The sequence below is a fragment of the Dicentrarchus labrax genome, unplaced genomic scaffold (assembly GCF_905237075.1).
Source record: "Dicentrarchus labrax unplaced genomic scaffold, dlabrax2021, whole genome shotgun sequence".
In the NCBI taxonomy this organism is placed as follows: Eukaryota; Metazoa; Chordata; class Actinopteri; family Moronidae; genus Dicentrarchus; species Dicentrarchus labrax.
The window spans coordinates 15,666,422-15,693,060 of record NW_026136706.1 but is presented as its reverse complement, the minus strand read 5'-3'; the positions used below and the strand labels follow the sequence as shown (position 1 = coordinate 15,693,060).

General features: G+C 39.6%; 1 protein-coding gene across 2 annotated transcripts; it reads right to left on the bottom strand.

Moving 5' to 3' along the window:
• Positions 1 to 1,330: 1,330 nt before the first annotated feature.
• Positions 1,331 to 26,639, bottom strand: map3k20a (mitogen-activated protein kinase kinase kinase 20a). Of its 2 annotated transcripts, XM_051404298.1 has the most exons (20): positions 26,471 to 26,639; positions 24,465 to 24,655; positions 23,377 to 23,464; positions 19,259 to 19,360; positions 18,511 to 18,576; positions 18,352 to 18,380; positions 17,543 to 17,680; positions 15,696 to 15,782; positions 14,539 to 14,613; positions 14,334 to 14,440; positions 10,735 to 10,870; positions 6,483 to 6,527; positions 6,351 to 6,381; positions 6,113 to 6,252; positions 5,894 to 5,956; positions 5,714 to 5,803; positions 3,757 to 3,873; positions 3,541 to 3,615; positions 3,274 to 3,424; positions 1,331 to 3,156 (listed from the first exon to the last, which is right to left on the bottom strand). In XM_051404298.1, exons 2-20 carry the CDS (start codon positions 24,621 to 24,623, stop codon positions 2,435 to 2,437), a joined length of 2,421 nt encoding a protein of 806 aa, XP_051260258.1. In that variant the 5' UTR covers positions 24,624 to 24,655; positions 26,471 to 26,639; the 3' UTR covers positions 1,331 to 2,434. The 2 variants fall into 2 exon arrangements, with proteins under 2 accessions (XP_051260258.1, XP_051260259.1); XM_051404299.1 differs by lacking the exons at positions 1,331 to 3,156; positions 3,274 to 3,424; positions 3,541 to 3,615; ... (4 more) ...; positions 6,351 to 6,381; positions 6,483 to 6,527 and adding an exon at positions 7,563 to 9,146.

Genomic DNA, 26,639 nt, shown 5'->3' with positions numbered 1-26,639 from the left:
CGCCACGGGAAGGTCCTGAAAGCTGCATAAAACCTAAACCAGGTAGTTTAACAAAATAATAAACTTATATTAAACACTGGTGGTCAAATACATATCAGAAACTCATTATAGATGTTTTAAGATAGGTCCGCCGTTTGTTGCATTAATCAAACTTTACAAACTAATGAATTTATGAGGCGTTCAAGGAACCAGAGCGGTGGTTCTTCCAGGTACTGCACCGTGGCGCGAGTTTTTTATTTGACTATTTGCATGCAAGGCGGGTAAAATGTTGATCTCTATCCAGGTTCATAAACAGGTCAGAATTTGAAAGATCATAATTTTGTGTGCTCAGACCTTTTTATTATACTAGTCTATAATTCAGACTCATTTCACATTACATCAAAGATATTTGTTCAGATAACAAACACATGTGGGTTAGCGTTAATAAAGGAATTAAATTTATTTATAAAATATTATAAAAATTATATAAAGGTTATTGGCAAAGGACACAGGAAGGAACTTTAATTCAATAAAGCTGAATAAAAAGGAGTAGGAGGATAGGAGATGAGACTGGCAGCAAAACTGAGATAATACAAAAAACAAGGTGACAAAGCCGGAAGTGGATGTGATTGAAGTTTCAAAGAGGAGAACATAACACAGCTAGGTGTGGCACACCAGGTCGAAGACAACCTTGCACTTCTAAATGTATATGACTCCTGTAATACTCTACAGAAAGAGACACAGCAAAGAGGAAACTCACAAAGTATTTGAAGAAATGCACCACAGATTCTGGTTCCTTGTGAGAAACTGAAGCTGATAAATACATTTATTTTATGCATTAACATGGTTGCTGTGCCATATACATGTTTACATTATCTCTATACCAAGTTCACTGTTTACACTCAGCACAACATTAACACCCAAACTGCTCTAATGCACGTTGACCCTCATAAGGTTTAATTTGACCCACCAGATGTTTCTAGCTAAAAGAAAATAATAATAATAATAATGTATAACATAAAATACAAATCACTTTTTATGCTGCTTTATTGTTTGTTAGATAAAAGATGTTCTTTAAATATGTAGGATGTCATAATCTGAGCACGGTGTGACACAGGAAGTCAGTCAATGAAGGGGGACTTGGGGTCGATGTACCATTTTGCATCTAATCAATACAGAACAATTGGTGTTTGATTCTGGCTCACGGCCCACCATTAAGCTTCAATTTGACTCACCAAGGGGAAAAAGTTTGAGCACTCCTTCAACCAAACACATCTCATAACACTCACAATCTGCCAGTCTGCCAACAGTAACACTCAAAGACCACAACAGGAAGCATTATGTATCGCTATTGTTTTTGAAGCATGTTTGATTTATTTATTTATTTATTATAAACCAAGAGTACAACCAAAAGATCACTTCTTTATTAAATTGATTGTGTTACATCACAGTTTATGTTACAGAAATCAATCAGAAATCCTATAATTTTCTTCAATATGCTTGATTTTTTTTTACATATTTGCTCAGAGTAATTGCAAATACAAAACTATACATTGTTCCTATACTTACATGTATAGGATAGCTACAGATATAGAAAACAACAATGCTAGTCAACCCAGTCTTCTGCATTTCATATCACAACCTTACGTCCTTTCCTGTAATACACCTGGGAAGTAATCTTGCACGTCTGATCCCTGACAATCTTCTGCAAACATTCAGTGTTTATTGCATCCAAGACATGTGTCTATGTGGTTGGTGGTCATAAACTCTTCAACTTCTCATGAGGACACTAATTCCTCTGTATGGGGTTGAAGGATGGAGAGTAAGGTGGAAGGACAAGTGACCCCATGACTGGAAGAGACCGGTGGAAAGCCATATTGTTGCCTACAATTACAAAATGTTTTGGTTTCTGCCTCACTTTCCACACCGGTCTTTCATAGAAGTCATCCTTAAGTCATTAAGGAATACAAACACAGTGTTGTTTGTCCTAATTAGGAGCATTTCTATTTATTTCAGATGTAGATGTAGCAGAATGTAGATAATTAAAGTAATTTTGTGTTACGTTTATGTGGTTTGGGTGACAAAATCGATATGGTCACTGAATGTGTTTTGTGTCAAAGAAATGAAAAGTGATCCACAGTTGAGTCCACATACACATAGTTTTTAAAAAAGTGAACTTCTATTGAGGAATTTGAGATAATAATAGTAACAAAAAAAGGTTTTTATAATAACATTAAATACATGCTGAGTGTGCTCATTTTGGTTTACCTGACAGGAGCCTGTTTAAAAAAAATAATAGCTTATGTTCACATGTGTAGTATATACATCAGTGCGAATCTCTAACAACTAGCAGTTCATTTTTGAGCCTGTAACCAGACATGATTCATATGTAAAACCTTTTCAGCACACGACATGTTCAACACACAAGAAGCTGTCAGTCCATGTGTGGCCCACATTAAGTTCTTCCACCAGCGCCACGCCCTCCCCTGCCCCCTCTCCTCTGTCGACCTCTGACTTGTTTATTGTCCTGACGTGGTAATCTCTTCTGTCGCTCCACTTTGATCCACCCTCCGTCGCTGGCTTTGGCCCCCTCTTTTTCCTCACTGGGGTTTTCTGTCACAGACAATATACCTGGTATCATGGAGGGGCGGTTCTGTGGTGTGACACTGTAACTGTTGGACCGTGGCCTCCATGGCTGTCGCGAGGTTTTGCTGGTTTTATTATTAATATTGTTACCTCTAGTATTGGTCGATGCATACCCCCTACCCTGCCCCCCTCCCACAGTTAATGTGTTGCCAAAGTAGTTGTTTCTGCGGCGGTCATACACAGGTCCAGCACTGAGCGGGCGCTCTCGTTCCCTCTCGGAGGTGCTCTCTGACGTAGTGCTGGAAGGGCTGCTGCCCTTTGACCCAAGATGGAGCGGGGAGAGTTTGGCCGACAGGCTGGCAGTTGGCGAGGAGCTGCGCGAGTCAATCCAGGGAGCTACATGGCTGCGGTTTGGAGAGCGACGCACAGCTGCAGCATAAGAAAACCCCTGGCTTTCATGAGCAGACAGGAACTGAGGCAGAGTGCGGGCATCAGATTTAGTGAAGCCAGTCAGAGCAGCAGTCGTAGGCAGGGATTTCTGGGTCATCATCTGCCTCTGCCTAACGTTGTACATCCACGTGGGATCAATATCTAACAAAGAAGATATGCATTGATACCATAGGAGAAAAGTCTTTGTTTAATACTGTTAAATATATTTGAGATAACCTCAAGCTCAAGCTGTTGATGAAGATGAAATAAAAGAATTACCCGAGTTACACTTGTCCCTGAGGTTCCAGTCGATGTTAACTGGCGTTGTTTCGATGACTAACTCCACAGTCTTGATCTCGTTCTGTCCACCACCGAGACTACACGACACTGGACAGCTGTGTCTGGTACACTTTGGTGACTTGACATCATTCTGAAGTGTGAGAAGATGAGAATATATAAGGATATTTAGTGTCGGAAATATTCAAACTTATTGCGCAGGGTTCTGTTTTCAAATTGATATCTCAAATGGCAGCTGAAGTGATTCACCTCATAATTGATCGTGTAGTCGACTCTCTGGTCCTGCTGTATTCCAACGATCCATTTGTCCATCACAAAAGGTGGCTGCATTGCAACGACATTAGTTTATTAACTAAAATCTGACCATAATACAACAATCCTATTGCTAAAATGCAACCTTAAAGGTCTAAAAGCATAGACACTGATGCACTGATTTAAAAAAAAAAAAAGTGTTCCTGACGACACCTTAGTCATTCGCAGGATTTCCACATCCTGACGGTTGGCATTAAAGATGACATCTTTGATGTAGGTTACTGCAACGTCATCTCCATCAAGTTCAACGTACATTTTCCATTTGCAATCCTGGAAAGAAAAGAGCTAATGGTGAGATAATGTCGGTCTGGTACACTCAGAAACAACACCTGATTGTATGGAAAAGTTTATAATTGCAGTATTCTGTGTGGAGAACTTGGTTACTCTTGAATATAAACCAACAGCACAACCTAGAGGTAGTTTAATGGTAGTGGCCACAAAGCCTCATATTGTGGGGGAGGACAGAGATTATAGAATAAAGAAATTGAAAGGGGACAGAACATTTTAAATAAAATCAAATGCAATTTGTACAGAATATTTAAAGCAGGTAAATGCATTATGAAACACCTCATTTAGAGAACTGATCTTAATTGCAGTGAGAATATCATAAAACTACTAAATGACAACAATAGAAAATATTTTTATGTAGACATAAATTCCTTGTCAAACATTTGATATTATTATTCTCTGTGGGATCCAGGATGAATTTCTTGGAGCAGGAATGTGGAAGGTTTTTCCCTTGCGTGCGGGACACATCAAATCCTCACTAGGAGGCACAAATCTGAACAATTCCCCAGCCCTCTTCTGCTGCATACTGAATGCTGACGAAGCAGTAATGATTCTGCCAATCCCCAAAAGCCGGCCGTGAAAAAAACCACAGGTCACTGCTTAACCACACAGGGTTCATGGCACAGGCCAATCCATTGTGTAGTGATCACAGAGAAAGACATCAGAGGAGTGGCACTAACACACTCGTCTGAGGAGCCTTCGCCCTCTTCTGCATCGTCCCCGGGGGCTGGAAACGGCTCAAAGGGGAAGCTTCAGCAAGCCTCTGGCTCAGAAACACACCAGTGGCCCCGCGCTGGCCTGGTGTCGGCACTGGACGGTCGCACCGGGGCTCCCAGGTCCATGCTAGTCTAATCACTCCAGCAGAAACAATGTCTGGTAATGATGCCTAGGACCCGAGTGCGTCTAATGACAACTCATACATAATTCAGCACCTTTCACTTGGCTGCACGGTGATATCCTCATTAGTAGGGGACCCTCAGTGGCTGTCAGATGGTGGCCGCACAATCGCAGGCCCTCATTTTGTCTTTGAGAAGTGCAGCTGCTTCCATGACATCGCCAGCAAAGAGGGGCGAAGAAAAAAAATGCAGTGCGGGTTTGTTTTATTTAGTGCAAAAAACCTTCCAGTTTGTAAAAACAAGGCTGACACGGAACCTGACACCAGGCAGGGGAAAATAATTAGCTCTCATTTTCTCAGCCTCCTGTTTCCTTCTCCCTGCTGTGTTTTCTACCCACTAAACCACCACATGTCAGAAGAAATGGGAGGCAATTAGCAGGCTCGTTTCAGCCCTGCCGAACACACTGAAAGAGGACTATTTATGATGGGACAATGAACAGCTGAAAGATTAAATAACGTTTGCCTTTTAAAAGGAAAATGACTTCTGGCTAAATGGGCTATTTTTGATTAAATTCAAACAGCAAGTTAAGAGCCACCCTTTCTCCACAGTTTGAGACCCTAACAAAGGGCTGTGAGCAAGTCGAGGTGGATGTGGTACATGGCTGAGAATGAAATGTTTATTTGTCTGGTTTTATGCATGTCTAGTGATGCCTTCAATGGTCAGTATAACAGCCATCATCATGATTCCTCAGTACAAACAGCCTCAGTACAAGGAGGCTGATTCAATCACGGCAGAACACCATTCTGTGCATCTATTTGCAATTATTCCCGAATGTATGAAAGATGTTAACAATTAATAACAACCCTGATCAAAGTGGATACAGTACAACATTTATTTGTGATTGTCCTCACAGAGCGGATGATGCAGCTGCAGAATATGTTGATGCAGTCAATGTGTATGTGCGCGTTGTTTCACTACAAACTTACAGATTTGCCCGTTCCTGGTTTCCAGTGGTACCCAAACACCAGCTCCAGATTAACAGTTTTACTTCTCTCCACCTCCTGTTCCAGCTCGTCCTGGAAAAGAAAATGGGTATTATTCCCAATATGCACAGAAACCCCAAAACAAGCCCAACTCTTCCTGAAGATAAAGAAGAAACTTTATACCTTCAACAGAGGCGGGAAGTGGACGAACCCGAGGTAATCATTAGTTAGCTTTTCAATTTCACTCTGCAGAAGAGAAGATGTGAGATTCACTGTAATTTGAAATATTACTGAGCATACATAGAACTTGTCGTGGAAATTATGTGTGGAGGAAAATAAAAGAGAAGTTGTGGTTAATGGTCAACTGTGACTTGCCTTAAGTAATGGTTAACTGTGACTTGCCTTAAGGTGCATGACGTGACCTTTGGACTTGACCCCCATGTCCCGCATGTCGTTTTCCGTGAGCAGCAGTAACCTCTTTCCCGTGATGTGATTTTCTTTAAACAGGTCTGCATACCGTTGCATGTCACATGGGCCCTCCCCTGAGATAGACAAACAAACAAACAAACAACAAATAAAGAGTCTGAAGCTGCCAAAGTCGGATGATCTTACAGTGCACAACTTCTGAAAGTGAACAAACCTGCGCCAAATATTTGCTGCATCCAGAAATACTGAAGGAATAAAATGGTGATATGTTAGTTTTAATAGTAATCATGTGGCGTGACAATCTAGATTAATATATTAGTTATGAGGTAAATACAGTGATACTGACCACATGCTCCTCTGTCCATGTATAGATGTCAAGGGTGGGCAGCAACTGCATGAAAACAAAAGACAAACAGACGTAACAGCAACAGAATATGGATGGATGGGAAGGAAACATGTCTATTTATGACTGACAGATCTTAAAGTAAAAATCTTAAGAAAATGTTATCAAAATGGAAAATAGCCATGTTTTCCATGTCTTTTGCAGCCATTACTTCTCCGCTTATTGTGCTGCGCCTCTAATGGTCTATATCAAACGGAAATGTCCATCTGACTGATCTAACGTGATCTATTTGAATGATAAATCATTTATTGCTCATTAAATGTAATCAGGCAGAAACTTGCCAGCCAAAATAAAGATTTCATCATTGTGCTCATGAGAGTGGTGTGTAATGACAGAAATAATGCAACGGAAAATTGGAGGAAAGACGACTAAATGACTGAGTAATCCCCATTCACTGTCTTCTTCCCACGACATCTGATAACAGCTCAGATTATTAACTGAATGCCAGTCTCAATAGACAGTTGCTGCCATACATTTCAGTGCAGCCCGCCGCCTCATAAAGCCACTCAGCCCTGCAGCCTTTTCCGCCTCCTCCAGTGCTGCCGTTCGGAAGTAAACAGATTCAGAAACACTGCCTACTGCCAAAGTCTCACTGGAGTGACTTAACGTCACTTTCTCAAGCAGCATATTGTATTTGACAAATGTGCTGCCATGCTTCTTTCATTGAGATCCATGGTATGCTGTTGACAAAGGTACCTAGATCTCAAATTCAAAATGCGGGCAGAGTTTCTGTGTTTATGATATGAGTAAGGACTCTGCTGGGAAGAAAAAGGCTTTGAGTTGGGTTTAGTTCACACAATTCTGCCCCCATGTGGACTAAGTGGATGGTGGGTAACCAGACCATGAATACAGCAGTTAAAAAACGGCATGAAGTTAATATCACAAGACATTCTTTATTTTTATTTTATTTAAATGTTATCAGTCACACTCTGTTCTGTCATCTATCATAAAGGTTTGGCCGATAATAGTTATACAACATAATTCAGTATTTTTTAATGTAATAAAATCAATCTAAGACAGACAGATTGTCAGAGAGTTGAAATCAACTGATTTATTGACAAAACAGTGAAGGTTTCAGGGAAATAAGTCACATCAAGAAGCTGCTAGTCGAATAATTTTGGTGGAAGCGAGAAGAGATGACTAACAAGTGTGGAAGCTGAATGTTTCAGGATGACTTAAGTGTCTGGATCTCACACAGGGAAATGTAAATACTGTTTAGAGTTTGTGTTAATTGTTATGTCTGGTCTAGTATGTATAGTTCTTGATGGCACAGGGGAGTACGGGCAACGTCTGAATAGGAATATTAGCTCATGGAAGGAAGCTAACAAGCAACAAAACAGGAATACAGAGGATTACATCCTCACGAGACTGACTGATGATAACAAACGAAGGGGACAATTTAATAGGCTATGCTCAAGGAAGCATGTCCTTCCCCCGGATGGAGCATAATACCTAACTGAACACTAATGCTAATACGATTTTCTCTACTGTAAAGTGCAGGTCTTGAGGCTAATATTCAGTTAGACCATATGTTGTGATACTCCATGTAAAATGTGTCTACAGGAGGAAACTATTATATTAAAATCAATATCGTGACTTCACTGGTAAAAACTCTAATTGAGGCCTCAAGTGCAAACACAATATTATTGTTATTAATTATTTCTTCATTTCTTAATAATTTTTAATTTGGGCCGATGGAAGAATCCATTCTCTAAAAGGTAAAATGAGAGAATGAAGCTGACAGTCAGACAGCAAAGTCCCTCTCCTGCTGTTTTGAACCTGGGTCAGTCAGAGGAAAAAACATGTACTTTCTCATCCTGGTAAGAGACTGCGTCTCAACAACTGCACTCCACCACATCCAGAACAAATTGGCCAATCTTAATGTCAGCAAAATGTCACTTCATCATAAAAGCCTGGCCTTCTCTAAGCAAGTGGCTCACGTGGCTCTTTTCTTCACAGCATGGCACTATACATGCAGTACATTAGGCATACAGTAAATTACATCCATAATATCCATAGGTGGAGGGTTACAAACATATTCTATAAGATGTTTCTGTGCTCAATGAGCTCTTTCTGAAGGCACATCATGAATATTACTTGAACAAAGCAGAAGAAATAGTATGCTAAGATGTGTTTTCAAGGTACAAATTGAAGATTGTTCAAATGACAAAATAATCAACATGACTTAACAAGCAATTTGTTTAGAAATAGTGCTTCCACAACACCAATAATGCATTAAGTGAGATCACAGTGTTGGAAAGATGCAGCTGTGGTGACACAGAACGTCGGCGAGCTTTATTCACTGTCATCAGACAAATTGAAGCGTCCCATGCCCAGAGTCATGTTGATTTTGTGTCCTTCTCTGACACAGCTCGACATGGAGGAGTTCTGCCTGGCCTGCATGTTGACCTGCATGCCCGAGTGCAGGACAGGCCGGCCAAAGTCCAAGGAAAACATGTCCTCAAAGCCTTTCATCATGGACTGCAGCTTCACCTCCTCGTTACTGGAGGTTGTGATCTGACATGACATCTGTGAACTGTTTGATTCCTCCGTCTTACACTGATAGAACGACTTAGCACTTATCTTTTTTGCCACAGGTAAGAAGAGCTGAGAGGCAGAGACAGGTGGAGAGCGGGGACACAGGGGGTAAAAGAAAAGAGGAGAGGATAGAAAAGAAAAGGAAGTAAGTAATCAGTTTCAAACCACAAAATAAGTGTAAATAAGACAATTTTAACCCCAAGACGTTAATTAGAAAACTGGATTATAAAGGGAAGTTAAGGGAGTAGAACAATAGAGTAAGGTGGGAAAAGAAAGGAAATACGGGAAATGATTTTAGTGTACTTCAGGGGTCTCAAAACTGCTGGTCCGGGGGACATTTCTGGCCCTACATTCCCTCCCCTTTACATTTTTTTTTGGTTATTTCATACCAATTTCAACTACCCCTTCATATACAATTAAAATAAAAACACAATGTTGTTTTTTCCTAAGAATGGCACAAAATAATGGGAAAGGTCAAAGATGCCTAGTGCAGACAACAAAGATGACTCTTTCTAAACCAGAAACAGTTTCAAGAAAGATGGACATTGCAGTAATGTTTTGTGGAGTTCAATGGAAATGCTACCTGCCTGATATGCAGGAAAAAGTGTCTTCACTAGACTAAACATGCAGAACAGTATGACAAGTAGAAAAAACAAAAAACAATGCAGCTTCAGAGAGTGCTAAGGTCTCTAAGTTAGTCTAAGTCCTTTCCATAAAACCATAAAGAAGTCGTAAGTTGAAGCAAGTTATGTGGTGAGTGAGTTAGTCGCCAAAGCAAAATAAGAAATCTATTCACCGCAGCGCAGTTTCTGAAGAATTGCATGTTGCAAGTCACTGATAGTGTACGTTCACAAAAATAGAACTTTTTGCAGACAAAGTGCAGCGAAGTGTCAACTAATGTATATAAAAATGAATGAATGCTCTGTGTGCCTGTTTTGTTAATGTTTGTAATGGAAATAAAAAAGTACATTTTCAGAAATACTGTGCTTTCTTCTAGTACCTCTCCCCCCTATGAGATGACAATGCCAGCAGTGGCCAGAAGCCAACTGGAGTTTGAGACCCCTGGTGTATTTGATTCAAAAGTTTTGTAGACTATTTCAAACTCAGACTATAGAATCTGTGTTTTGTTGCAGCCTCCAAGATATCTCTACTGTACACTACTGTGGCATTCAGTCCCACGCGGTTTTGAGAAAACAACAGCATCTTGTTCACAGAAAGTGAAAACAAGGAAAACCAGAATATGATCTGCTGTGTGTTTTGCATGCAAATAATACAATGCAGGCAAACAGCAGCAGAGCCATAAACCGCAGGAAGCTGGACGCTCACAATTCAGTATTAATTCTAGTAAGGAATACAGCGTTTACTGTTGGGCAGCCATGCACATGCACATACACTGCGCATATACCATAATGTTTTCATAATGCACTCTTTCCTTCACTTCTCATTCTTCACTTTGTATTTTCATTTCACTGCTTTTCAATTTCCACTTCACCCCAGAGGAAGATTTTTGTCCCTCTTCTAATGGGATTGAGGAAACACGCATGTGACCAGCAGTGTGAAAGTGAGGCACTAACGCTCTGACCACTTGACAGTTGGTGGCGGCTGTCTTGAGTGTGAAGGTGGACCAAGGTGGAGAGGGAGATGATGAGGAACTCACCGGGCTGTTGGACTGTTCGATGAGTTTGCGCTCCCACATCTTTAGACGCCGCTCTCGTTCCTTCAGCTCCTGCTCTTTGGTACTCAGGTCTCTCTCCAGCTTCTTAAGTCTCTCAAGTGTGGCTTCAATCTCACACCTGTAGTATCCAACAACAGAACAATGTGAGATATAGATATGTTAAAGCCTAGTCTGATTTAAAATTCTTCTGTCAACAAAACCCATGAAAAGGCCCAAACCAACAATGTGTTAGTCCCTCTCTGTGTGGCATTTAAGACATTACAAATGTGTGATTTTTAAAGTGCTAAACAGTGCATTTATTAGGGACTATATTTTCAGCTGCAGATGAAAACATTTGGTGCTCTAGGGACTACTTTTGCACCAGGACTGTGTGTGTGGGATTGACTCTGTAAACAACAGTGCTTGTGTTCGTTGAAATGAAGGTCGTCCACTGCAAAACCGCACCTCACTGATGTGTTTTAACCCCTCAGAATCCAGTTTCCCCTTTTTATTTTCCTAATTCCTTAATCAGCTTTAAGGTTAACTGACCTATCACATATATATCATGTATTCTGTATCAACCTGAATGTGTGGGAACAATTCAAAGCCAAAACTCTGGCTGCATCGTTCCATTTAATGTGAATATTTTGGAAACTTTGGGATTTCCACTATGAACGAGTGGGCACGAAAAATCGCTGACTAGACTAACCCACCCACGTTTTGGTATTTTCTTGGAATTTGTTGACAGTAAAAAAAAATAAAATCACCATCCTTATACTGTAAACAATGCAGTGTAGTGAAATTAATTACAGTTAGAGTGCTAGGAAAGAAAGCAGTGACACTAAAGCAAAATAAAACAAAACTCCTCTGTAATGCCCTGCAGTCAGAAGGTGATTAGTCTGTGTCTGAAGCTTTGAATGCCAAGGACGGGACAATGTCTCATGTTTACTTCACGCTGGGGAAGTTTGTTTTGCCCAGCGGGTGGGGCTGCACAGTGTGTCGTGGAAATCCATGCTGAGCTTCAGCCCAACAAAAACTCAGTTCTCACACATTATGTTCATAAACACATGTAGCCTGGGCAGGAAAGCCCATCCTTACTCCTCCCAGTCCTCCATTTCCTCCACCCTGACGCTTCCCACCTCAAACGATTTCTACTCTTGCTCAACTTCCCAAATAATTTGTTTTCTTCTCTTTTGGCATTTTATATTGCCCGGTACATTACCAAACTCTCTTTTCAAGGGTTTTTTATCCACACAGTCTATGTAGGCCGACCCTATTCATCTCAATTCTAAGTTTAATCTGAGCCATCTCTTAGCTTAATTTCATTATATATTTGTAGTATTTTGATAGTATTCTTTTTTTTGTAATTAATTAATTTAGATTTTTTTAAATATTCCAGAGATTCATCCACAAGAGGCAGCTTGGTACACGTACCATAGTTTAGGAACCAGTGGTTCACACAACACGAGATATTAATTGACCGGTTTTAAGACTAAGCAACCATTGGATTATATCAGCTGCTTTTGACAATTGAACTCTCAGAGCTAGGGTTTAACATTTGTCTGTGAAAACAACATATAGTATAGTCTGTAAGTATTAGGACACTGGATCTGACATAAAACAATGACTGTGAGGATCAGTCAGCTGGTCTAACCTCGGTTCAATCAGGTCCTGCTCTCCATCATCACCTTCTTATTTCATTATTTTCCTGTTTCTGTTGTCAGACAACAAAATGAGCATACAGTAAGCTGTGATTTGGTAGTGGCTGATAAATGCTAACGTAACCTGTTAACCATGCAAACTATAAGACCTGTACCACTGTGCTGAGACGCTGTTTAAATCACTATTAAATGATCGTGAGGTCGTCTGCAGCTCAACTTAAATATACCTCAATAACAGCTTTACATTACGGAGAGGGTTAGAGGTGACAGAAAGCTAGAGTCAACGGAGGAAGCTACTGATTAAAGTAACTGACTTGTTGTTTTATCATCTTTAGTAGATCCTAGTTACTACAACGAAGATTCATGTTAGAATGTTCACAAATGCACACTAATGTGACGTGTTAGAAGAACAGCATCATTTAACGAGCATCTTAGCACAATGTACAAGTTGGTCTGCTTTACTTTGTACTTCATCCAGGTTGTCTGACAACAGAAACATAAAAGATAATTAAATAAGAGCAGCTAAACATTAAAAACGCAGTGATGATGGGAGAGCAGGAGAGGACTCAACAGAGGTTTAACCAGCTGAGGCTGTCTGTCGCTGCATTGCTGAACACTTGTTGCTGTCATAAAGTTGTTGTTCATGTGCTCATTCACGTCCCCCTCAGGATGAATTGGAAGAACTACAGTGATCTTGACTTTTCATTTATGTAACAATGCTGTATTCCTGCACTGTGCACCCAATATAGATGTGAGTGCTCTCTAACTTTTAGCCAAAATTCAGCACCTTAACACTAAACACTGCACTGTATGCTGTGTCTATTAAGCTTAAGACAATGTACATTGCTGCTGTACGTTGCACAAAGAAACAAAAAGAAAACCAGAAGGATATGGGTTCATTAGGTTCTCCAAAGGTGAGAGGAGTTTGTAAGCACTCTGTTACAAGAGTTGTCATCCTTTGAAGACATATTTTATTCATACTTTGGTAAGAAAAAAGGACTTCATTACGCACTTCAGAGACCCTATCAGCACTAAAGACTAAAGAATTACATCTCAGGTAAAATGGCCTAATATTACGTTAAGCATTTATTAAGTTGTATATTAAAATACTCTGAAAACAATCCCAACGATAACGTACAACACTGTTGTCTTTGTTATAGTTGTGGTGTTGACCTTCCACTGGAGTTATGAGGATTTTTAAAAATAAATATCTGTAGTTATTGTTGCTGGTGTGGACGACTCTTAATTCCCGGCTAATGCAAATCAGCTAACTGAGGAAAAAAGTAGTAAGCCCAACAGATCTCACTACTCTGAGGTCAGCGTAACATCTCTGTGCCCTTTCTGGTGAAGCTACCTCCTGGTCTGATCACCCACCAGTCTCTCCTTATCAAACCTCTTGAGCTACAACAAATGCGTCTTTCTGTGTCACACATTCTCAGTTTCTGTTTTCCAGCAGCCAGATTAACTCCAACCTGCTCCACCTGCAGATGGCTGCCTGGACATGATGCCACCAGCACAACTTCTGAGGAAAAACCTCAGAGCACAGACAAGCCCCGCAGAGAGGCAGACAGAGAATAAAGTAACAGCTGAGACTCAGGCTGTGCTGAACATCACCAAACCTCCAGCTGCTCATACAACCCAATTAAACACTTCTACTTGAAAAAGATGGTGATTATTTTTAGGGCCTTATGGGTAAAGAGAGGAAGTATATCCAGATGGATGATTCTTTGGAGGTTTTCATGCCTTTATGTAGCTATCAGTGTAATTATTAAAGATCTATATGCACGATCTCAAGTCTTTTTTTTGTATTTCATGGCCCCCATCAGCTACATTTCCACATCATTCTTTGAAAACAGTTGCACATTTCCTTAGGCTGAGGCAGTATATTGGTGAAAAAAGAGAGTTATAAATACATTTACTGGGCCTGGCTGATCTCATTACCTCCATTCAGCCTTGTTGTGAAGGAAAGAGTTGCACTGTTGAGGAAGTTGGCTGTCATTAGACATGGACTCCAAAGTAGAGAGGATCTGCTTGAACGTTGGCCTTTCCTAAATCAACATACAAACATTTGCTCTGTATGTGATTCAAATGAAAACATACATAAGTTGTTGATTTGCATGCTAATGTGACTTAGAGTATCACTCACTTTTGGCTCTGTTGCCCAGCAGTTCCTCATGAGCTCAGCAAAGCTGGCAGGACAGCCACTCGGGATGGTTAACCTCTGAAACACAGTCGGCCGGTTGTAGGATGAACGGCTGGTTAGTGAACTTAACTAAAATGAATTGGTGCTTATTTAAAGGTCCAGTGAGTAACATTTAAGAGGAATATAATATTCACAGGTATGTTTTATTAGTGTAGAATCGTTGTGTTTTTGTTACATCAGAATTACGCATTTTAATCTACACAGGGAGCAGGTCCTATTCTACGGAGTCCGCCATATTGAATCCCCATGTTTCTACAGTGGCCCAGAATGGACAAACCAAACACTGGCTCTAGATAGGGCCTTTTGTGTTTTACATTTCGCAGCCACTATAGTGTCTCCTACATGCTTGGGGGAGGGTGCAACTACACCGCTAGACGCCACAAGGTATTACACACTGGAGCTTTAAAGGAATAGTTTCACAGGAATATATGGTCAATTACTCTCTTGAGTATTAAGATTGATACCACTCTCATTTCTGTATGCTAAATATGAATCAACAGCCATCATCGTCCATGGCTTAACTTAGCATAAGACTGGAAAACAGGGGAAAATGTTAGCCTGACTCTATCTTTGAGTCTCCACTGATTGCCTCGTTGCCTGTCAACCACATGGGGAAGACAAGAAATGTTACCTTTACCCGTACATACAGTAAAATCACAACAAGTGGGAGTGCGCTTGTGCAGAATAAACCTCTGACTGAACCCAGAACTCACCAGAAACTTCTGTCTGTTATGTGAAGCCAATTCATAAAGCCTCTATGATAAAAGCAAAATTGTTTTTGCCAACATTAAAACATTTGAAACTCAAGAGGACTTCACGTATTCACATCTAACTGGCTACGTCTAATTAAGTCTTTCCATTCACATTGTGTACAACTGTGCCAATGCTGGATTTTGTGCTAAGCTAAGCTAACCATCTGCTGACTGTAGCTTAATTTCTACCGTACACACATGAGAGATGTATCAATCTTCTTATCTAACTCTCAGCAAGAAAAGCAAATAAGAGAATTTCCCAAAATGTCAAACTATATATGATGAACCAAACTAGACTGTCGAGAAATTCTGTAGACTATATAAACATGTAATCACACACTAGAGTACCTCATTTTTCTCCACTACGAGCCAGGCCACTTGTAAACCTTCAAGGCCTTTGAAGGGAATCTCACGGGTTAGCATTTCCCAAAGCACCTGTCACAGGAGTCAAGAGCCAAGGTCAGTAAACAAATACAGTTATAAGGCTGTAAAATGACACTCATACAAGTGAACATCTATAATACGGCTGTGTAGCATGTGTATTCATATATAAATAACCCTTAAAAACTGTCTTTCTTGAAGACCAAATGCAACAAACGAAAGAGACAAAAAGATTAATTTTAGATTTCCGACAACAATTAAAGGCTGCCATGATTTCTTAAGTACAATAACAGTACTCCCTTTATAATTTAGGTGCTTTCAGTTAGTGTCAGAAATAACAACCTGCGTCAACATCTTAAAAATTAAATCATGAAAAGGTGGAGGAGAGCCATTTTTCAGACACCCAAGGGCTCTACTCTATATGTGTACCATATTTGCCAGCTGCCTCTCATTACATGTATGTGTTTTACTATAGAAATAAGCTCCTTATGAAGGTGTTTGAGGGGGGAAACTGCATACTTAAATTTGCAATCATTTTGCAGTACCTGACATAAATAGCACTCATTGCAATCATAAACATTGTCTGTTTAGCTTGTAAAATCATTCATATATTTAAGACAAAATAATTTTTACATACTTTTTCCTTTGATTTTACATCAGTAATTTACCCTTGTATAATACAAACTGCAATTTTTGAGCTCATTACAGGTAACTGGTAATGGTTTCCATTTTGAACCTACTTCCAAAAGTCTTTAGACAGCAACTTCACTAGAATAAGAAAGGCACATAAGATTCAGAACTTCTGGAAAGATCAAAATCACCGCGTTTGTCAACTTAAGAGAAAGAACTGAAAGGCTGATGGAACAACAAGCCATAAGTGACTAATGTATATGTATATGTATACAAATGTATTGAGCATATTTCATTAAATTATACATTGTGCTGTTTTTTAGACAAAAATAAAAAGATAAAATTTTCAAATCAAAGCAAAAAAGCTTTTATAAATAGGTTGAGACTTGAATTGTGCTTGTCAATCAATATCAATTTTATCTTTGATATAATTTACTGAAATATTTACACTGGATTCGAGTACACTATTTGTAATTGAATAACAAATGCCAGAAATGTACAATGTACAAAACGTCAGAAAGAAATGTAGGAACTTAATATAAAGAATCTAAAAGTAACTTTTTACAAGCTAAAGTGGCCGGTGTACTCCAACAGAGCTGCTTGTCGGATGGTCAAATAGCTTCAGAAACCCCCCGACACCTTTCCAAAGTCGAATGAGGGGGGTCTGTGTCCAACAATTTCTGTAACTTTTCAAAACCGGTGATCTGACATTCACACCCACTTCATGCAGCAATTGGCCTGCTGTGGAGAGGTGAGAAAGGAGCCATGGATTGAACTTCTCTCTGTAGCTCACTTTCTCATTCTTGGTACAACTATTTCTCTCACTTTTCAAAAGAACAGCCTCGAGTGTGACACCACGAAGGTCTTCCAGGAGAACATGCGCACTGTTATCTGCATATTTAAAACAATATTTATATTTACTCTTATACTTACTCTCAATATTTTGAAAGATGTAAAAAGGAAGCTTATATAAGATATTTCCTCATAATAATAGTTATGTTGACAACATCAGATAAAATAATTTGAATATTATGTAAAACTGTACATGAGTAGTGTACAGAGAGTAGCAACCATCTGTGGAGGCCCTGCATTGAGTTTGTTTGTTTGTTATTCCTGGCAATGTGTCAAAACTGTAGAATTTGAATTTAATGCTGCTTTCCCCTCCTTTCCTTCTTTCCACTCACCACACCATAGGAGAAAGTGTCACAAGTCTCAGACACAGGCAGGCTCTGGATCACCTCTGGAGCCATCCAGGGAAACGTGCCCACCAAGGACATGTGTGTCGTGTGGGTCAGGAACTTGGACGCCCCAAAATCACAGATCTGTAGTGACAAAAACAGAACTGAGATTATTGTTCTAATTAATCTGAATCAAAATGTTTATTTTGGTATACCCCATCCGTAGAAGAATGCACTTCCTCTGTGTATGGAAAATGCACTAATGAAACCAGCATGTGCGACTGAAAAAGAGTGTGGATCTAGTGTTAGTAAATGCTACAGATGTGTAGGCCTGGACTCGTCACTGCAGTGTCACAGACAAATGATATTTGACTTACTATGCTCTAGTTTCATGTCAGAAACTGTTCCTCTATGATGCTTCAGATACATACAGAAGAGGCTTCAAAACATGTTTGGAGTCACTGAATAGTTTTCTATAATATATAGTAACTCCCTTGCAAATAAAAGGAACAATATTGTCATGAGCTTTTGTTTAATCTCTTTTCTACTAGTCTCATCCATCAAGAACCGACAGTGCAGTAAGGCACACCGGTAATGCCGTCAGTGGTTTCTTGTACATGCTAAGTTAGTCACTGCCCTCTTGTGTCCACATACTGTAGGTAAATAAGATTCCAGTATGTTATGCTCATATTCTTTTTATTTTCATATTCAAATTAAAGTTGAAATGTTCAGATAACCAGACAGCATCACCTCATCAGAGCTAGCTCATTGTGCAGCAAAATATATCTGAGATAACCACAAAATGAAAAACCCACCTTGAGAACCTTGTCTGCTGCCAAAACAACTGAAAGAGAAAATGTTCTTAAAGTCAATAAAAGTATGTAATCACTTTAAAGAATATGTAGCATTTGAATATATATGAATTAATATGATTTGGACACAAAAGAAATGATGCAATAAATCAAATCAGTTACCATTCCTGGACTTCAAGTCTCTGTGGATCACCTTAATGGGGGCCTCTGAATGTAAATAGTGCATTCCTGAAGCGGAAATAAAGACACGTTTTTAGAGAAAGACACAACTACATAAAGCAGTGGTTTTTGATAAATCACAATAATGCATCTTTCAATTGATAATGTACCAAGAGGGACCACATCCTGTTTGAAATACTGTATATGGGTAGAGTAGCAGTGAGCTGAGAGAGACCTAGAGCAGTAGAAATGTACATTATTATGAATTCACTAACGAGCAAAATCAGGACTCCTCAACTCTTGCCTATTCATATTCCCATGTGCAAATACAGCTACACTGCCTACATACTCTTAAATACAAAAACTGGTGACCAGAGTCAACATCGATAATGACACATAACAAATGAGAGGACCAGTGTGTAACTGAACACCGCTCGCATCTGTATTCGATGACCTTGAATGAAAATTAGCTAATAACTAATAACTATTTGTATCTTCAGGTGATTCAGGTCATTTTAATTTAGAAATATCACCAGTGCCACTGTCTACAGTTGTTTAGTTCAGTTTTATCATCCACCATCAGCCAACCCAAGTGTAACATATTGTTATTATAATTGTAAAGCTATGTAAACAGGACATAACAGCTTGCTCTCAATGACTTTCCTATGCAAAAATAAATCTTTTCAATTCATTAATTAATAAAAATTTAGCAGTAATTGAGTAATATAATGAAGAAGATCATCCCATTTACCTCTGGCAATCTCTGCAGCCCATGTCATGATCTGTCCCATGTCCATTTCCTCACTCTCATCACTGGACAGGTAATCATACAACGATCCCCTGCTTGCATACTCTGTGGAGAGATGTGAGATGTGAGATTTGAATTTGAGTCGGGAATGGGTAATGACTGACAGTTTGGGATGTTAAAATGTCTTGCAGTGACAAAACTGTTCTCTTGAGGCGTTACATTACACATATGAGTGCAGTATGTGAGAGCATTACACGAAAACAATTGAAAATTGAAATTCTGCCAGACGACTCCTGGAAGCCGACTGACAGCGTCTTGTTTACAGATCGCTCCTGTCACTGTCGCTGTGGGTGAGTTCAATTTATCTACAGAGTAACTGAACATTATGAGCCACCCTGTTCCCTCAGGAGCCCACGTTATCAAATCGATCAAAAACACAAAGGAATAGTCTTTGTGCTTTGTTTTCAAAAGTTTTATACACTTCTCATAGGTCCTGACAACCAATTAACCTTTTGCAAAATCCCCCTCAAAAGACTGTCAAAGACATGGAGACAAAAGCTTCGATAAAGCATGTAGAACAGGAAAATCAACATTTTTTGCTATCTGTCAGCTATACTGTGAGGTAAAGTGCTTGAATAAAGATAAACAAGCACTATCATACCAGCTAGAACAGCAGGAAACCTCTGTTTGTGCATAATAACCCAATTATGTTCCAACACAGTAATGTAAACATGCACAGGCACCAAGACAGCAGTCTAATTAACAATCATAAAATATACCAATGGTTTTTATTATTATGAGTCTGAATTTTCTTGCAAAGCTTTTTTTTACTGGCTGACAGCAAACGTGCAAACGTGTACCTTAAATAGCATGCAGCTACAAATAAACTCAGCTTACTTCACCTGTGTGTGCACGTGAAGACCTGTCTGCTTCTGCACTTTGCACTTTACTACGTTCAACCACATTCCATACATAATATAACTGCCTGTTGCTCTGTTGTGCTTTCATTTTAGCATCATCCACTCCCTCGCAGTGATTGAGCCTAATATGGAGGTTTAATCAGTGAAACAACAAACTCGCAGTGTATGTCACAGGTAAACGTACCTTTATCCCAAAACAAACAATTAATTCATTAGGTTATGAGGCTGCTGAGTGACAGCAGATATTGTTAAACTCATGCAGGTAAGCAGCGATAGAGTTGGATACTGGCTGTCAGAGAGAGGGAACTGCCCAGCCTGATGCTGTACAGTATGTCAACAGATGGAGGAAATTTATAACAGAGCTGATGAATGTGGACATGGCATGTTCAGGTTGGCCATAAACCTTTTTTCCTGTATCTGGTGCTAATTAGATTCTGCTTTGATAAACAGAGACACCAACCAGCTCCTTGACAACAAAACCTTCTTAAAATACTACAGTGGCTGATAAGGTGCCACGAGTTTTCCTCCTGCAGATGCAATTCTGCAAGTCAATCGAATGCTTTCACTTCACTGTTGACGGTCTCTGCTTCTTTTTGTACAGGTCTTGACTTCACACAGTTATTAGATAGAAATTATTGTTGCATAAAATTTAACACAAGTGCCAACACCAAGTACAGATGTTACATGGGGGTCTTCTCAACCTTCTTCCTAAAGAAGAAAACCCTGTTTCAGCCATGTTGGCTCATTCACAGGATAAGAAAATGCAGAAATACAAAACCTTTCACTCTATAATCTTTATATGGTCACATGTAAAGTGAAACCAAGTAATTTAACTACAAAGCAGAGAAAGAGGATATGAAGCTACAGCACATGGTGCTGTGTGAATGTAAGATGGCAAAATCTGTAGAGGAAGCTGTTGCCAAACAAGGAGAGGTTTCATAGTATTTAATTGCAACATTACAGGAAAAGTCTAAAAGAATAACTCCTACCACTCTCCATTTCTCAATTATTTCAGCATGGTGACGGAAACAAACAACATAAATCTCATGTGCAGGTCGAACTCACTGAGATCACAGAACTGACCTGAGATGACTCGAGCCAATTATGGACGAGTCACACAGGAAACATTTGATGATGGTTTTTTTTACTATTTTGTCTTTAGTATAACAGTATTTTGTTACTACACTGTAGTATTAGAGATATATATTATTATATATCATACACACACAGCACAATTTATACCACCTCATATTATGCTTCTTATTGTTATTTTTATTGGTTTATTCTTTTTATTGTTTATTACTGTCGTACATCTCCTAACTTGTTGTCTTATTTGTGTGGTCATTTTAAGAGTAGCTGCATATCAGATTTCCCAATAATAATAAATATTAACCTGCCTTTCATTTGCTATTGTTGTTTTTATTTACTGTATACTTGGAATTTGAGCACTTCCTTTTTTAAAGAACACTCCTCAACCCTATTGTCAACCTGAAAGCTGCAGGAAACACAACAAACCATAAGCGTCTGCATAAATGTTCTATAAACTCTGTGTTAAAGTAATATAAGTTAACTACAATATATTCTAATATACTGCTAACTAACTCTAATATTACGATTCTAAGATTTGACAGTGTGTACTTTCACTTGCACTCTAGAGGCGGCTGATAATACAGACAAACTGCTGAACAAATAGGGCTGTTTCTATTACATCTCTGTAGAGGTAAAAAAAAAAAAAAAAAGAAGAAAAACAAAACAAAAACAGAGCCACGATGTCTGTGTGTTTATCATTCACCTTTCACCCTCCAGACAGCACACATCAAACAGACGAGCCATGTTTTCAAGCAAGAGAAGTACTACTCTTAGTGTAAAAGATTCTGTCAATAAATGTAATGTAATGTAACAACACAACAGTTTATTGTATTAGATAACCGTAAACACATTAGATTTAGTGAGAACAAATGTGAACTATGGGCTTGTATTTATCAGTTTTGTTGACCAATGGAACAAAGAACATCTTGTTTGTGTTTAAGCCGCACTGTGGGATGTATTGTCCACACGATGAAAGGAGGTGATGTGAGTCGGTTTCTGCCACAATTCTCACTGACAGCGTGTTTTTCCTGGAAGGAGAGCGAATGGACGACACATTGAATGTATATGACCTGTGGGGAGTCACTAGGTGTCCCAAACATGCGGTAATCCCTGAATGTCACCGACCTTTTAATAACGGCCCTGTCAAACAGAAATTATATTTCTCATATAAAGAGGCTCAGAAGTCCGACCTTTGATGTAGAGTGAGTAAACCTGTTAAGAGCCTGTCACACAGCTTCCTATCTGCATGTACGCTGAGCTATTTGTAGTTCACTGCTGCTCATAGGGCTGCCTGTTGTTTTAATGAAAAGACTCTATTTTGTTTTGCTTTTCAATTATATGTAGTGTTGAAAATGAAATTAATGGCCAACAATTAGTCTTTTAAATGCACCAGTCAAGTTAAATGCTCAAACTCTTTATATTGTAATTTCAATTGAATATCTTTGGGTTTTCAGGGATTGTAAGATGTCATCCTGGCCACTATTTTCTGGCATTTTACAAACAATTAATCAATTATTAAAAAATAATAAGAAAGATTAATTGTAAGCAATTGTTAGTTGCAGCCCTAATTACATATAATATATGGTACCTGTGTAGTTAATTATCATTAACCTGTGATTCAGGGCGTCATCACTGCAGCGAAAAGCAAAACACACCAAACACTCAAATCAAAACGATGCAAAGAGGGAAAAAAAGGGCCAATTAAGAAAAGGGCAACAAAATAATCCAGTTAATAATCTTCATTACAGAATAGAGAGAGGAGATCAGCGCTTTTCCAGGAAGAAACACAAAACCCGGCAACAGAAGTAAGAACTGAAGTAAAATGACATCCCAGGACGACCTTTAGACTCCTGTCCAATGAAAGTTTGTGCAGGGCCCCTTGCTACATTCGCTTTATTCTTCTCAGTCTCCAACCTCGACACAAAAACAAACAGGGGCAAACAACTACTGTATCAATGTGTGCACTTCCTGAACTCTCTAGCATTCACTAATGCTTCCATAGAAACCTCTGCAGCATTCAGTGTTGAGCAAACTGCAACTGGTGCAAACAGATTCAGCCGCTGCTCTGTTGTACACGCATTATTATTATGAGACGTACTGTATATATCTTACCAGTGACTATTCCATAGTTGGGAGCCTCAACGATCGCACCATAAAACTGGATGATGTTTCGGTGGCTGAGGACACTGAGGATTTCAGCCTAAGCAGCAAAAACACAAAGAGAAACTGTACCTTCTCATCGTAATGGAGGCTGCCACAAATTAAAACCATTATATCAGTGTAACAATAAAACAGGCTAAATGCTAATAGCCGAATGCCAACATGCTCACAGTGACAATGCTTACATGCTGATGCTAACGAGGTATAATAATAATAATAATAATAATAATAATAATAATAATAATAATAATGTTCACTGTCCGAGTTTAGCATGTTAGCGTTTGGTAATTAGCACTAAACTAAACACAAAGTACGAATGTCTGAATAAGATTTTAATCCACGACATAGCTGCTGAGATATTTCAGTCTGGAACAAAGCGGTGGACCGTCTGACAGACAGACAGACAGACAGACAGACAGACAGACATTACCATCTCTAGAGCTACGCTGCTAGCAAGGCTAAAAATAAAGGAGCAAGAGCATATATTTATATACACATATATATATATTAATATAGAAAGATCACTGTGAAACCATTCCTAGAATGAACAGAAACCTGACAAAACCAATTCATTTAATTGTAGCCAAACACTATAATTAAATGAACAATTGCTTCAGTGTGAAAGGATTACATTATTATTTTCACTGAACAATCATCTCTCCAACACTTGAGTGAAGTTGAATGGATATCTGTGATCTTTTTACAATTTCATAAAAGAAACGATGAATAATTTCCTGAACATCTTATCACAGGCCAACAAATGTAATACAATTTCACTGAAAAGATTTCAAAGATAATTCTTTTTTTGTCTTTAAGACAATGAGCCTGAGCTTTCAAAGGGATTTCAAGAGCCAACGGCATTCTTTCATTTGGCAATAATGTTTCTTTTGCAGCACATTTTCTACGAGTGGGGGAGTATAATGACCATGAGTGATGGGTACAGAAGTCGCCACATACCTCTAAATGGGGTAGCAATTAAAATGATTACTATACTGACAATTAAAAAGTATATGAAAAGCTCAGGCAATTATGACTCCTACCTCGTTTTCAATCTTGAGCAGTTTTTTCACTGCCACCTCTTTGTCCTTGGAGATCCACCTGGCTCGGTACACACTTCCAAAGCTGCCGCCGCCACAGTTCTCGTAGAAGTGGATGTCATCAAACTTGATTTGCACGAAGGAGGCGCTTGGAGACAACATCTCATAATGACACTCAGCACCAGCCTCAGATTCTGTGGGGGATCACAAGGAGGGAAGGAAGTCTGGTTCACTCAACAAAGTCCGCTGGGCTAAAACAAACTTGCTCCCGCTGTGCAAAACACTTGAAAGAGCAGCTTCGGTCTGAAACACAGTATTTGAGAGTGAGACTGCGGGTTAGATGAGACAGCCACATGACCTGAAAGGGACCGCTTTGTCATTGGCTGATTCTGCATGTAGTGTCAGTGTGATATCCCTGGGTTTTAGTGCTGTGATTTACTGACCATCCTCTCGTCTCGTTCTCTGCTCCACACACACACACACACACACACTCTTCATCATCAGTACCAGTAAGCAATGAGCTCAGGGTCCAGACTCCTGCTTGTATAAGGACGATGGCATGCCTGGTATGCTGCGATCATGCAGCCAATGTCACAGACTATTCCAGCACGGTCTACAGTGTTCAGTACAAGTAAGGCCACAAGCAGTGAGAGCAAATAACATTTTGATGATAAACTGTCTTTGACTTGTCTTCGCCACTAGAAATCGAGCTCTTCCTGCCTGTGCAAAGGCCATACATGCAGCACTTGTGTGAGCCAGTCTTAGAAATGTAATGTTTCCAAGCTGTAGTGGACACAGATTGATTATCATATCCTTTTGTTTGACCGTAACAGCTTAAAAGCGTCTTGTAAAGAAATAATCCCATCATTACAGGAAATTGTAGCTCTGTTATTGTTCATAGGTTTTCCATTTACGGCTGAGCAATTACGGCTTTTAAAAGGCTGTTACCTGGGTCTTCATTGGGATTGCTATCCCTCTCAGCGGGAAATGCCTCTATTGTCACAAAGGGGAGCCATTGCTTTCTGCTGATTTACTTGTATTCATGCTATACTTAGCCTCACAGCAATCTGCTCAGTGGTTCAGCCCTCAGTATTGTCCGTCCACTCAAGAGGCCAGGGTTACTGGGATATGGTAGCACTCCTGCTCTCCCTCCTGCCAGCTCTCTCCTCATAGCAAACACCGCTGCAAGCACTGCAACAATAACACCCTGATAGCTATACGTCAAACCGCAGGTAGTTACTGTAATCAAAGATAAATGAAAACTAAAATCACACCAAGCTAGCCGATAGTAAGGTGACCTGTCAGCTTCCATGTCACATCCTAACAGCCGGCAGCCGGGCGGTGTTTACTCACAGAGACATCCAGATGTTATTATACCAATCTTACTTGGTAATCAGTGATCTGAGATATTTGGTCGTGCTCTGACCTGACTTTGTTCATGTCAAGACCTCCACAACAGATCCACATTAGATCAAGAATCTCCAATTTGAGAGGATTTTGTCTTAAATAATCCCCTCCAGTATTTTCTCACCTTTAGATTTCATGAGTCCTTCACAGACCCAATCAAGGACCCTGTTGGTCCCCTAGTTTAAAGACCACTGGCTTAGATTATTGGGGGAATTTGCATGGCAGAATGGCTTCATAAAGACATGATGCACTGCAAACATTGCGGCACCAACAATGAAGAATAAGATGTGACTTTCACTATTATTATTATTATTATTATTATTATTATGACTGTACCTGTCATAATAACACTTTTACAACAGCCCTTGATATAAAGTGTATTATGTATCACACTCAGCAGCCCGAACAACCACAGTAAACCTGCACAAACAGCATATCTACTGTCCATTATAGTCATTATTATCAGTACGCATCCTCGCACTCTCCGGCCTACCATTAGGACTTAACTGTTCACATTCACATGGATGACTGCGAGCCGCCATGTGAATCCAGTATCTGACTCCTACCCTCAGTCTCTGGCGTTACAGACACACAGTACATACCGGCATTAAAGTGTGAAGTTTAAGGCTCCAGCAGCTCGCAGGCGGTGCAGCGGATCAACTTTCAGAAACAAATGTGTCAGAGTTCCGGGAAATCTCATGTGACGTCTGTGGATTTCTCCACTCACTCCTCGGTGGTTTTACTGGTTGCACAACTTCTTCCCGCAGCAGA